Below are 13,538 nucleotides of genomic sequence, written 5' to 3'. Positions count from 1 at the left end.
CCTTGCTTAATTGTCCTGACTAGAACCTTCAGTACAATGTTAAATAGAAGTGGCAAGAGCAGACTTCCTTGTTTGTTCCTGGTCTTAGTTAGGGAAAGCATCCAGTCTTTTACCATTAAGCATGGTCTTAGCTGTGCGGTTTTTGTTGATGTCGTTTATCAGATTAAGGAAAATGCCTTCTATTCCTAATTTGTTGAGTGTTTGATTTATCGTGAAAGGGTGTTGGGTTTTGCCAAGTGATTTTTCTGCATCTATTGATGATCATGTGGTTTTATTTTTTTAATTCTGTTGTTATGTATGTATTCCATTAATTGATTTTTGGATGTTAAACCAATGTTGCATTCCTGAGATGGATCCCATTTGGTCATGGTATATAATGAGTTTTATATGCTGGCACATACGTAAACATTTGTTGAGGACTTTTGCATCCATGTTCAGAAAAGATACTGGTCAGTAGTTTTCCTTTCTTGAGATGTCTTTGTCTAGTTTTATATTAGTCTCATACAATGAGTTTGGAAGTATCCTCCTCTCTTTAATATTTTTGGAAGTGTTTGTGAAGAATTGATTTTCATTCTTCTTTAAATATTTGGTAGATTTCATCAGGGAAGCCATCTCAGCCAGGGCGTTTCTTTGTGAGTAGTTTTTAATTACTAATTCAGGGCGATGGCTCCAGTGATCCCCACCTCCTAGTATTCATACCCTTGTGTAGTCACCTTCCACATCGTACCATGCTTGGGCTATGTGACCAATAGAATAGATGGCAGAAATAATGGTATGCCATTTCTAAGATTAGATTACAAAAGACACTACAGTTTCTGTCTTGGTCACACTGGGTTTACTCACCCTGGCGATAGCTGCTGCTGTGGAGAGGCACACGTGGGGAGGAACAGAAGCCTCCAGTTAACAGCCATGTGAGTAAGCCATCATCATGTAGGCAGGTTCTCCAGCCCCAGTCAAGTCTCCAAATGATCACAGCCCTGGGCAGTACCTTCACTGCAGCCTTGTGAGAAACTGTAGTGGAGGTGGGGAAGAAATAGATTCTGGGAGACCTTTTTTTTTCATTTTATTTATTTATTTTTTGGCTGTGTTGGGTCTTTGTTGCCGCACACGGGCTTTCTCTAGTTGCGGTGAGCGGGGGCTATTCCTCGTTGCGGTGTGCAGGCTTCTCATTGTGGTGGCTTCTCGTTGCGAAGCTCAGGCTTCAGTAGTTGTGGCATGCGGGCTCAGTAGTTGTGGCTCGTGGGCTCTAGAGCCCAGGCTCAGCAGTTGTGGTGCTCGGGCTTAGTTGCTCCGCGGCATGTAGGATCTTCCTGGACCAAGGCTCGAACCTGTGTCCCCTGCATTGGCAGGCAGATTCTTATCCACTGCGCCACCAGGGAAGCCCACTGGGGGACATTTTCAAGGTCAAGTCAGCTGGATTTCCTGACGACTTGGATGTGGTGTATGAAAGAGAGAAACCAAGGATGACTCCAGGGTTCTGGACCAAAAAGATAGAATGCCATCAGAGATGGGAAGACTGTAGGAGGAGTGATTTGGGAAACAGGTTACATTTTGGTTTTATTTTATACATTAAGTGTTGGCAGTTTGATACAGAAATCAGGAAATAAAGGGAGAGGTTGAGATGACTGGAGATACAAATTTGAGTGTCATCATCTTACAGATGGAATTTTAAACTGTGAGACTGGATGAGATCACTAAGAGAGGGAATGTATGTAGGTAGAGAAAGAAAAGGTCTTCCTCTGTCCCGCAACCACTCAGTTCTTTAGTGCTCAGCTTAAATATTTTTCAAGTGAAGACCTTCCTTGACTTGAACTAAAGTATATCGATCTCCTAAATGTTTTCAACCCTGATTTATACATCTTTGGGTTTTTAGAACACACAGGGTCTGCCATATCATATGCACCTAGTAAAATAGTAATGAATAATTGACAGAACTTTGTAGAAATCTTTGATTTTTACATGTGATTTAGCATTCTTCCCCTCCTAATGTGCGAACCATACAACAGTTATTCTCATTGCTGGTTTAAGTGTCCTGTTTTCCTTCAGTGGAAGTGTGAGAGGCAGAGCAAGCAGCAGGTACCCCAAACCAAGTTAAGACTGGGGAGAATGAAGCTTTCTAATCTGTCTAGATTCTAGCTCCTCTGCTGTTCTGAAGCAGCAGCACTGGGGCCTCCTCCAGCCCCAGCAGTTTCTCAGTTTCCTTTCTGCTCGTTCATATTCTGCAGTGCCGTGCGCTCCCCTAAGCCTGAAATCCCTTACTATAAGAGGGAGGGGCAGCTGCTTCAGAGCCACAGGAATGAACATTCACTTAAAGCCTGGACTTCAGTGCAGCTGCCTCTGACAATGGAAGTGCCTAAAGGGAATTAGCATTCCCTGAGAAACTAGTTAGAAATGCAGATTCTTAGGGCCCAGCAGTGTGTTTTTATAAACTTTCAGGCTAATTCAGATGTGTGTTGCATTTCGAGATGGCCTCCTTGGAGAGCAGAATTCTTGCTTGGCCTAAATGGCTTTGCTCTTTTTTCATGTAAGAAGGTGCAGAGTTTACCTGATGTTTTCAGTGCCTTTACTCATGCCAACTCCTGAGTCTAGAGTTCATTCTTTCCAGGTACCAGCAGTTCACCTTGTCTCATTCAGACAGCTTTTGAAATGCAGTTTTCTTCATGCTCTCCACAGGAGGTGAAAATGTCTCTTTTACTTGTTCTGTGTGTGTGTGTGTGTTTTTAATAACCTAAAATGAATGTCTGCTCTGTAAATACATATTGAAAGTTTATATTTGTACTCTCACCTCCTAATATATTATAGACTCGAGCATTAGTTGTAGTTTTAGTTTTATGTATTTGTTGGCTGTCTGATTTAGATAATTAAATCTTAGAGAATATGAGATTATGTATTTTTAACTTGTCACAAGTGAATTAATGAATATTTGATTCCCTACCACATTCAGTCACATATTATCTCAACATATTTAACTCACTGTTGACGACACACATGTAGCTAATCAGTATTCATCAGAGGATAAAAAGGAATGATAATCTTTCTAGTTGTGTTCAATGGGAATGAGTTTTAAATTCCTTCTTTATTCCAGATCCCTTTAAGATGCACCATGATGACAGCCTGGAAGATTTGCTCTTTCTCCCCAGTGGAACAACCAGTGCTTCAGCATCTGCAGAACAAAATGATCCCCTGAAGGACAGTTATGGTATGACTTCTCCAGCTGGATTTATTTCTTAACTCCATCAATTAATTTGGCTTTTCACCCATCACCTTTGAAGTGAATCACTAGGCAAAGTCATGTTTAGGGGCTCTGGCTCTGACAAGGCTCCTTCTAGATTAGTCACAGAGAATTCACAGTTGGGCTGCTCAGGTTCAGCTCACCTCCTCTCATGGGATCTTGAATCCTATATCCTAGGGCCAGGTTCTGTCTCCACATTTTTATTAGTTCATGGCCTTCTGCAAGTTATGTCCTCCCTAAACTTTGGTTTCTTTATAAAATGGGGCCACCACTTGTTCTTACCTTAAAGATGTGGTGTTGATGAAATAAAATTTATGTAAAAGTACTTCGCATAGTTTCTGGTACATGGTAAACTAAACGTTAAACAGATCTTAGTTATCAATTAGTAGTTTCCTCATTCCTGGTTTTGTATAACTTAACATGAATGTGGCCAAGGTACTGTAGGGCAGGCAAAACTTTACTTCTACCCATCTTTGGTGTTCAGTTGAGACTCTATAGACAGGTTAATAAGAAAAAAACAAATAGTTTATTAACGCATGCAACATACATCACATGGGAGGAAAGTAACTCAAAGGTGTAGCTTAGAAATTCAGTTTGGGACTTCCCTGGTGGCACAGTGGTTGAGAATCCACCTGCCAATGCAGGGCACATGGGTTCAAGCCCTGGTCTGGGAAGACCCCACATGCTGCAGAGCAGCTAAGCCCTTGCACCACAATCACTGACCCTGCGCTCTAGAGCCTGTGAGCCACAACTACTGAGCCCGCGTGGCAGAACTACCGAAGCCCATGTGCCTAGAGCTCATGCTTCGCAAGGAAAACCGGCGCACCTCAACAAAGAGTAGCCCCTGCTCGCTGCAACTAGAGAAAGTCCGCGTGCAGCAACGAAGATCCAACACAGTCAAAAATATATAAACAAAAAAACAAAATAAATAAATTTATTTTAAAAAAGAAAGAAATTCAGTTTGTGTAGCATCCTCAACAAAGAATATTAAATTTGTAGAGAAATGACAGGATAAAGGAAAGCAGTTTTACACTTCCAAGAGTCATACTTCGGGAAGGTAAGTATATGAGAGGGAACTAATGGAGTCAGGTTTGTTTGCATATTCTTGGTACCCTCTCTGGCCTGATAAGTGTCTCTTGCCAGTGAAAGGAAAATTTATATCCTGCCTTCAGGCAGAAAGGGAGGAGCTTTTTCTCAATTTGTTGTTTGCTTAATTGCCTTCAGCTCAAAATTTTTATGTCAAAGGGGCATATTTTGGGGTAACATGTTCTGGTTTCCTTCAGTACCCATCATCAGTAAGTCCCACTTCAAATAATGCTTATAATTTTGTATTTGTAAAGATCCTGGCTAGTAGTTGTATGTTTCACTTATGCTTTTCTTTGGCCTGATGATCTCTTGCAAGAAGGATGTTAAATGAGTTGACTTTGATGCAATCCATCTAGTCTCCTGATTTGATTTTGGCTTTGACTCCTGTTTTTTCAGCTCACTACCTAGGCAGTCACTTAGTTGCATTGACTTCTTTCTTTACAGCATCTTTCTTCTCTTCCTTTCTGCTCCCTCTGCTTTACGCCATGCAAGCCCCTATCACTTCATACCTAGACCACCTCAGTGGTCGCCTATCAGACTTCCTGCTCTCCTTTAAAATTAATTCTGAATATACCTGATCATCTGACTCCCTGTTCTGTATTCATGTCTCATTTTTATGATTAAGACCTTAAGACAGCTCCCCCACACACACTTTTTTTCTCTAAATTCTCTGGTTTTCTGGATTTTTTCTTCTACTGTTTGTTCTAATCCCATTTTCCCTCTCTGGTATACAAGATCTGTTTGAATCAGACTAATCTCATAGTCCCAGAAACATTCTTGTCCTGTTGGCATCCTCGTTCTTTTCTTTGCTCAGTGAGCTCTCCATCCTTGAAATTGACTACTCTCCCCTCTCTTCCTGCTCTTGCTTCTCCTCTGAAGCCTTCTGTGACTGTGCTGGTCTCATGGTTCTTTTGAAATTCTTATAGCATTTAGTCCATACTACACAGTTTACTTTATTTGATATATGTCTATCTTGCCTCTCTAGCTAAATTGTAATAATCTTGATGGCAAGGACCAGGCGATACTAAATCCCATGTGATATTAGGTCTGGCAGAGGACAGCATAATAATAATGCTTTTACATCTGTCTAGTTCTTAATAATTTACAAAGCATTTTCACAAAAGTGTCTTCTAATGTTGGAAAGGGTTGTATGTTAATCTCACTGTACAGATGAGGAATTGATTCACTGTCCCTTACTGTATGTTGCGTTCTGTTGGTTGTGATGTAGGAGCAAGAGCTCGTCCTTTGCTATTTTTTATTTATTTATTTTTTTAATATCTTTATTGGAGTATAATTGCTTTACAATGGTGTGTTAGTTTCTGCTTTATAACAAAGTGAATCAGCTATACAAATACATATATCCCCATATCTCCTCCCTCTTGCGTCTCCCTCCCACCCTCCCTATTCTTTGGTGTTTTTGAATCTTTGTAAAACATTGTAGAAGGTGGCCAGTCAGTGTCAATCAGCAGGGCAGCAGCCTAACAATTAGCCAAAACCTGGAGAATGTCAGCGGTTTTTACTTTAAAACTTTCTTGCTTTGTTTCTTGTTGGTCCTTTTGGCCTATGTCTTTATGGCAATATATAAAGCTGGTTTTAAATATCAAATGTCTTTTTTCCCCAGTGTTGACTGAGTCTGAAAAATGTATTTGTGTTTCAATATTAGGTGTGTTTCCCTGTGACACATTTGCTCCTGCAGCTGTTGTTCCTCAGGGGTGGCCTGTGGAAGCTCCAAACCCTCCACATTCAGAATCCTTCATTTCCCCTGAGGCCATTACACAGCCTCTGCAGCCTACAGCAGGTACATTGTTAGGATCCCTGTTTATCACTTAATAGTTACAGTATCAATAATCAATATAAAGCATCAAACATTTTTGAGCCTTGTGCAGCAGTATAGTTAGGTAAAATTTTCACAACTGTCACAGATGTTTTTAAATTTAAATTACTGATTTCAAAGCTGGAGGAATTAAGTTGTAGTTGAAATACAACACTTAGGGCCAGTGGGCAAAGACAATCCCTCTGTAATTCAGGGCAGATTTAGAACTCTGGGGGGTTTTCTTGATGTCCCACAGGTTCCCTTTCTGACACTAATTGTGTACCTGTGTTGATTTTTTTGGACCTGTGTTTTTTTCTCTCCTTTGCCTTTCCTCCTCCACTCTTTGTTCTGCCAGTATTCTATTCTTCTAAGTATTAGGACTGTCGAAGAGTAGGCACAAATGCATTAAGTGGACAGCTTTTTAGTTATGTTTAGGATGTTATGGTCACAAAAGCTAGATACTCTTGTGCCCTAAGAAAGTAAATTTTGAATGAAGAGCTATGAGCAGACAATGATGGATCCTAAATGTCCAATTTATTTCCCTTAGAGCCTGCTAAGGAGGTAGAAATGGCATCAGCAGAAGAGAGAGCACCAGCAAAAGCAATGGAAATGGTGATGGGACTGAAGGCTGCTAACATGGCACCATCTCGAGAATCAGAGATGGTCCTGGCCAAGGATGTGGCGCCAGCCACAGAAACAGAGGTGGCCTTGGCTAAAGACACGGAACCACCTACCGAACCAGATGTGGCCCTGGCCAAGGACATGGAATCATCCATTGAACCAGATATGGCCTTAGTCAAGGACGTGGTACTACCCCTAGAAACAGAGGCAACCCCAGTTAAGGACAATGTATTGCCCACAGAAACAGATGTGTCTTTGGCCAAGGACATGGTACTGCCCACAGAAACAGAGGTAACCCCAGCCAAGGACATACTACTATTCAAAGAAGCAGAGAGGACACCACCTGTAAAAATGGATTTGGCCCCAGCTGAGGGTATGGTACCACCTACAGACCGAGAGGCGGCCCCACCCAAGGGTGTAGCATCACTTTCAGAAATAGAGGTGCCACTGGATGAGGACGTTGTGTCATCCACAGAAATATCTTCAGCCAAGGAGGTAGCCTTGTCCTCAGAAACAGAGGTGGCCCTGACTGGGGATATGGTACTACCCCCAGAAACAGAGGTGGCCCTAGTCAAGGACATGGCTGCACCTCCAGAAACAGAAGTCACCCCAGTCAAGGACATGACTCCACCCCCAGAAGTAGAGATGGCCCTCAGCAAGGACGTGGCTCCACCTCAAGAAACAGAGGTGGTCCTGGGCAAGGACGTGGTTTCATCTCCAGAAACAGAGATGGCCCTGGGCAAGAATGTGGCTCTACCCCTACAAATGGAGGTGACCCTGGCCAACAATGTGGCTCCAGCCAAGGATGTTGCAGCATCCTCAGAAGCAGAGGTGGCACCAGTTCCTGTTAAGGACATGGAAACTGCACGGACACAGGAAGAAACAAGTGAGGATTCCCAGTTAGAATCTCTCCAGGATGAAGGACAGTCAGCTGTACCTCCTCTCATGATATCAGCAGGTATGGGTTTATGCTTACTTGCAGTATTTGTGTACAGGGGTGTAGCCTCCAGAAGGGTAAGGGACAAACGTCATGCCAGGTAAAATAAAGACAGTCACACTGTACTTCGCAAGTCTAAACACATTCCTGCTCCCCTGAACAGTTCTTTCTCACCTTTGCCCTCCTCCAACCGCCAACACCTTCTCCATCCTTGTTCTCTGCTCATCTTCCTGTTTTTCTTATAGATGATTGAAGCAATAAAAGAGAACATTCACAAACTTCCACTCACTCGTCTACCTAACTACTTGTATCTTTATCCATAGACTCTGCCTTCCCTGCTGTTGCCATCAGCAAACAGTCCCTGCTCCTAGTCATGAGGGGCAGCATCTTTGTCTTGCACTAGATCCTGTCTTCTCTTGTCTACTTACACACATTGCCCTGGCCATTCTCTTTTCTTGCCTCGCACCATGTTTTTCCCCCTTTACATTGGATCATTCCCACCACTGTAAAAACATTTGTTATTTTTCCCTTCTTTTTAAAAAAAAACCCAACCCTCCCAGCTCCCCCTTTCCTCCCCCTTCCAAATGCCACTCCATTTCTCTCCTGCCCTAATAGGAGCGTCCCTCATTCCTCAAAAACTGTGTCCATTTCCAATTTCTGGAAGGTGGAGAAGTAGCTGAAATGGTGCTTCTCTGAAACCTGTGTGGTTTTTACTTTTACCTTTAGAAGCAGTCACAGCCATGGGCCAAAAGCACAACTTGCCAACAGATGAGGATTCTGTGTCAGAGGAACTAGAGCAAAAGAAACCGTTCAGTAGTCAACCTTCTGAACTTCCTTCAGAGACCTCAGGTATGTCAGGAAAACAAAGTGGCCTGTTTGAAAACGCTTAAACTGGGAAAGATGGGGAGATGGTGGAAGACATTGTTCCTGGTTATAAGGTGGTGATCAGCAGGACCGTTTACAAAGTCAGCTCTCTTTCTTAAACAGATTTCAGTGAGCTTTACACATTTTTAATGGTAAGCCAGAAGCACATGCACATGATTATCAACTTAGTGATTCTCTGCCTCCTTTTCTGTGATTGTGGTGAGATCGTGAACTTCAGGGCAGGGACCAAGATTTGCTACACTTGGAATCTCTACTGCTTTGAACACTGTCTGGCACCAAGTGGGAGCTAAATAAATGTATGATTTTTAAAAATGTTGTTTTAGTGACTCAACATATCATTAAAGATTTCTCAAGTCCTTATTGTGTATACACCATGCTAAGGCACACAGATACTTAGGCCTGGGTCCTGGTCCTTTTCTAGCCTGGATGGTGAGAGAAGTTCCCAGGCGTGAACTCTGAAACCAAAGATTTATATAATAATTGAATTAAATAGTATTAGAGATGGCACCAAATAGCTGCTGATTAATTGCCATGTTAAATGTTATAAATGCTGTGGGTTGCTAAAGCCTAGCAATTTTTCAGGAAAAACAATAATTGGCCTGAGGTATTAAGTAAAGGGTAGGATTTGGAGGACATTGGAGGGATAAAGATAAGGACAAAAGTTACTATTTGAATATTTTAATATTCTGTGAGGTCATTTATTGCATCAAACTTGCCAAGAGTTGTCCTAGACCTGCTCTCACCGGGTCTCTTTCCAGGATCTTGGATCCATACTGCATTCATTGACTTAGAGGCAGGAGGTTGGACTAAGTGACTTCCTGAAACTTTTCCAAGGGTGCTCATCCTAATTGTTTTAATTTATTATCCTATACTTGGCATTATGTATATATCTCTGTCTTTTGGGAAGTACCTTTAGCGACAGAACATTGAAATCTAGCACATTTGTGTTTCAAAGTAGGAGGCTCTTGTTCTGAAATAATGTGACTTTTTCTCTGGACAAAATACTAATTCAGTATCTTTTCTTTTTCTCTTTCTTTTTTTTTTTAAAAGTAGTATAATTCTGTCCTTCTGGTCTGTTTAACAAGTAATCGGTATAATACTGATAAGTAATTAGTATAATATTGGTGACAGACTCTTAGAATTGTAAAATCATACATATTTCATTCAATCAGTTAATCAATGTCACCAAAAAGAGGAGCTTACCATCTTGTTACTATCCTGGGAATTATGTACCTATTAAAAATAATAACAAATATAAATAAGTATCAGAGGAGATTTATAGGCAGTAGGTGCTTATTATACAGATTAGAAGATTGCTGTTTGAATTTCTTTTATCAAGTTTTGAATATTTTGTAAATACATTTTGTAAAAAAAAGTCTTTACCCAAGATGATGATCTTTGATTTTTGTTAAATATTTACTAATCCCAGTTAAGAGTGAGAAATGTTTTGGAAAAAAACTTTTCCTAAATGAATCAGTATGTGGGTTGGTGAAAATAGACTACTTAAATGAGTCACTAAATGGACATTTTCTTAAAGAAACAATAACAAGGGGTTTTCTGTTTGGAATTCTGGCCACCTTCATGTATTGCAGGTACCCTTCCCACACAAGCCAAAAAAGCGTGCAGACCCAGTGATCGCAGGTCCGCCCGGCCCGCCCGGCCCAGGCTTGCCAGGGTCCCTCCTGAGCTGCTGGGAGGCTCTTCTCCACGGAAGACTCTTGATCCTGGGCTGGGCCCCTGCCCTTTGTCTGAGTTGGGTTGGGTTTCTGGTTCGTCTTCCTGTGGTGAGCCTGGGAACCAGAGGAAAACTATTCATGGTGACTTCCTTGAACCCCAGAGGGATCTTGGCAGGGAGTCCTGGGATATAGAAAGAACACCAATGATGATGAAGAAAAAAAAGAAGAAACCAAAGCAAAAGAGATACTCTCAGCCCCGGGCTGGGGGACCTTGGGATGATGACAATGCAGATGAGCCTAAAGGTCATCCCTCTGCCACTGACCCACAAAAGTCAGGTGTTCCCCCCAGCCAGCCTACCACTGTGGGCACAGAACATGGGCTGGTATCCAGAGAAAACTTGAAAAAGGGATGTGAAATTGATTCCAGGGCAGCCAAACTGGTAGCTGAGAACTTTGCCTCCGAGGGTCTCAGCATTCCTTTGCGTCCTTTGGAAGAACCCCCGAAAACTGCAGTAAATTCTCAGCCCAAACTGAGAGTAGAGGCAGAGGTGAGAGGTAACAAGTCAGCACCACAGAGCCAAGACAAGAAATTGCTGCAGCAAGATGAGTGCAAATCACAGCCTGCACCCTACCTCGAGACTCCTGTGGATAAAAGCCAGACAGTAGGCTCCCTCAATCTGAAAGGACCCCTGACAGAAGTTTTTTCACACAAAGTAGAAATTCCTTTGGAGATCAGACCCAAAGAGGGTTGCTCTCCTGTCTTGGACCAAGGGGCTGAGGGTAGAGTTTCAAAACCCAAAGCAGCAAAAGAACTGCCTAATTCCATACCCACTTTGACAGCAGGTAATCCATTAGTAAGTAGTCTAAAAGAAGGGAGTGGTGAAAGTAAAATGACTAAACTGCAGAATGACAAACAGAAAGAGTTTTCTGAGGGAGCTGAAGAGGTTAAAGAACTAAAAAAGGAAAGTATTCCCAAGGAAAGACAGGAGAACAGCATCTTTGCTTCTGAGCAGCCACAGGACACGGTGTTAGCTCAGGTTCCTGGACTAGGGAATGAACCATTTAAGAGAATGGCAGGTGATGGCAAAAGCAGGAAGGGAAAGGGAAGTTCTGGGAAGATGAGAGCAAGTTCTGGGAAGGTGAGAGCAAGGTCTGAGCTGCTGTGGCTTGCGGACAGCCAGAAGGACAGCAAGGACACAATTGTTCTTGTGCCAAGTGAGCCAGCGCCTAAAATGGAAAGAATGGATAAAAGCGAGGAGCTGGGGCTGGGTTCTTCAGAGCAACCAGGGACCGTGGCTGAGCTCACTGAGGCAGTGGTGATGCGGGACCCTAAGGAGATGACTGACCTGAGGGTGGCAGGCACCTTGCAGGCGTTGATTCCTTTGGGAAATGGGTCAGGCGTGATTCAGACTTCCGGTGCTAGAACAGAAAGAGGAGCTGTAGCCATAGGCATGCGTGTCGGCAACCAGAGCGAGGAGGAAAAATGTCCTTGGATGGATCATGAGGCAGCTCCCTGGATTTCTGAAAAGCCTACAAAAAGAGGCAGTGAAGACAAAAACAAAAAGTTTAAAAATAGTTATTCCACACAGCCTGCTAGAATGGAGAGGAAGGAAGAAATCCTCAACCCACCTTTTGTAGGGAAGCGTGGGGATATTGGTAGTACTCCCCATCAAAACAGAGAATTAGAACTTACTTTCCCCATAGATCATGACCCTTTGTTCTCACGTATATCAGATACACCCACAGTGGAAGGAGTTGACCAAAAGGGTAGAAATGTTGAGGTTAATTTTTCTAAGCTTGGGGCTCTTGGCAGGAACAAAACAAGTGCAGGCAAGGATTTTGCTGTTACTGAACCAGCTACCAAGGTGACAGATGTGAGCTGCCAAGACCAAATCCAGGGGGCAGGATTTGTTCCTTCAGTACCGTCTGAGGAGAATAAGACAGATGTGGCCAAGAGACATACTGTAGTTGCTGACAAACCAAATAAAAGGAGTAATGATGGAAAAAGCAAAAAGGTTAAAAATAGTTTCCCTGAGAAGCACATTCTGGAGAATAAGATAGATGCAACAAAAATACATGTTCCCATGGAAACCATAGGGGACCACAGAATTGAAGGAATGGGCTATGTGGATGAAAATAGAAATATTACATTTACCTGCCCTAGAACACCACCAGGATTGATGAATAAGACAGTCCGCCTAGAGGCTCAGGAATCAGCAGCCTGTGAAAAACTGCCCCCTTCTACTTTTCAAGTAGTAAAGGAAAGTGATTCATTTCCAGACACCTTGGCAGAAAGCAGGCAAGAGACAGCTCCAGCCCAGATTTCCAAATTATTAGAGGTAGATAATTGCAGCAAAGTTGGAGTCCCAGTTGAAGAAAGACCCAAGGCTCCCTGTGCTGTTATGCCCTCTACAAGCACAGGAGGAGTTGCCCTAACTCTGACAGCAGCCATAGAAACAGTTAATAACCATGGAGTTAGCTGTCTTCAGAATAAAGGTGAGCTTGCTGGTCCCATGAAAAACGAAGCAGGGATAGACGGAGGGCATGTGATAGGAGAATCTGAGTCAGTGCCCAGTGGTGCATCAAAGCACTCAGTAGAGAAAACCACAGAGCCAGCAGGGGGCCACCTTCTTTCTGGCGTGCTCATAGAAGAACAAAGCCTGGCAGGTGGGGTCAGAGTCCTAGAAGCATGTGCAGATAGCAGTAATTTTCCAACATGTCCAGTAAACAAACAGAAAGAGTCTGAGGAAGGTTCTGCTCCAGTTCCAATTCTTGACCTAATGGGAGACAAAGCACAAAAGCCCAGTTTCTATGAGGACCAACGTGCTGAAAATAGAGATTCCCAGGGCCCAGATAGTTTGAATAAGGAGGTAGATACGACTCTTTTGCCACCAGAAAGTGAAAAGGATAAATTGGAAGAAATCAGTCTGGATTCTGAAAGCAGAGAAATGGCATGTGTTTCCTTGGCACCACCAGAACTCCAGTCAGGTGTCTTAGATGGCAAAGTTGAAGTGACTCCTTCAAGGGTGGTAGATGAGTTAGTAGTGACTGCTTCCAAGGCTCTTCAACTCCCAGAACCCAAAGACAAGATCTTAGAGGCACCTGAGAAAATGACAGAAAAATCTGAACCGAAGGCACTGGGACAAGGGAAGAAGGAAGATAAAAGCAGAGCGGCAGAACCCATGAAAGGCTACATGAGACCCACCAAGTCCCGAGGACTCACTCCACTTTTACCAAAATCTACAGTCCAGGAACGAGAGCGATCCAAGCAACTCAAGTCCAGTGGTA

At 42.9% G+C, this 13,538-nt stretch overlaps 1 protein-coding gene across 18 annotated transcripts in view; it reads left to right on the top strand.

Annotated features, from left to right (window-relative positions):
• MAP4 (microtubule associated protein 4) overlaps positions 1-13,538 on the top strand; it is a 169,696-nt gene that overhangs the window by 114,818 nt on the left and 41,340 nt on the right. For 8 of the 18 annotated variants that reach the window (XM_033864843.2, XM_073811106.1, XM_033864847.2 and 5 more), the window contains 5 exons: positions 3,086-3,199; positions 5,982-6,116; positions 6,679-7,710; positions 8,416-8,538; positions 10,167-13,535. In XM_033864843.2, coding sequence (XP_033720734.1) covers positions 3,086-3,199; positions 5,982-6,116; positions 6,679-7,710; positions 8,416-8,538; positions 10,167-13,535 — 4,773 coding nt within the window. The remainder of the gene's footprint in view (positions 1-3,085; positions 3,200-5,981; positions 6,117-6,678; positions 7,711-8,415; positions 8,539-10,166; positions 13,536-13,538) is intronic. The other 10 variants (XM_073811113.1, XM_073811111.1, XM_073811110.1 and 7 more) reach the window with 4 other exon arrangements.

Source organism: Tursiops truncatus, chromosome 10, assembly GCF_011762595.2.
Source record: "Tursiops truncatus isolate mTurTru1 chromosome 10, mTurTru1.mat.Y, whole genome shotgun sequence".
Classification (NCBI taxonomy): domain Eukaryota; kingdom Metazoa; phylum Chordata; class Mammalia; order Artiodactyla; family Delphinidae; genus Tursiops; species Tursiops truncatus.
Note: the sequence above shows the minus strand (reverse complement) of the source record. Positions and strands in the feature narration are given on the sequence as shown.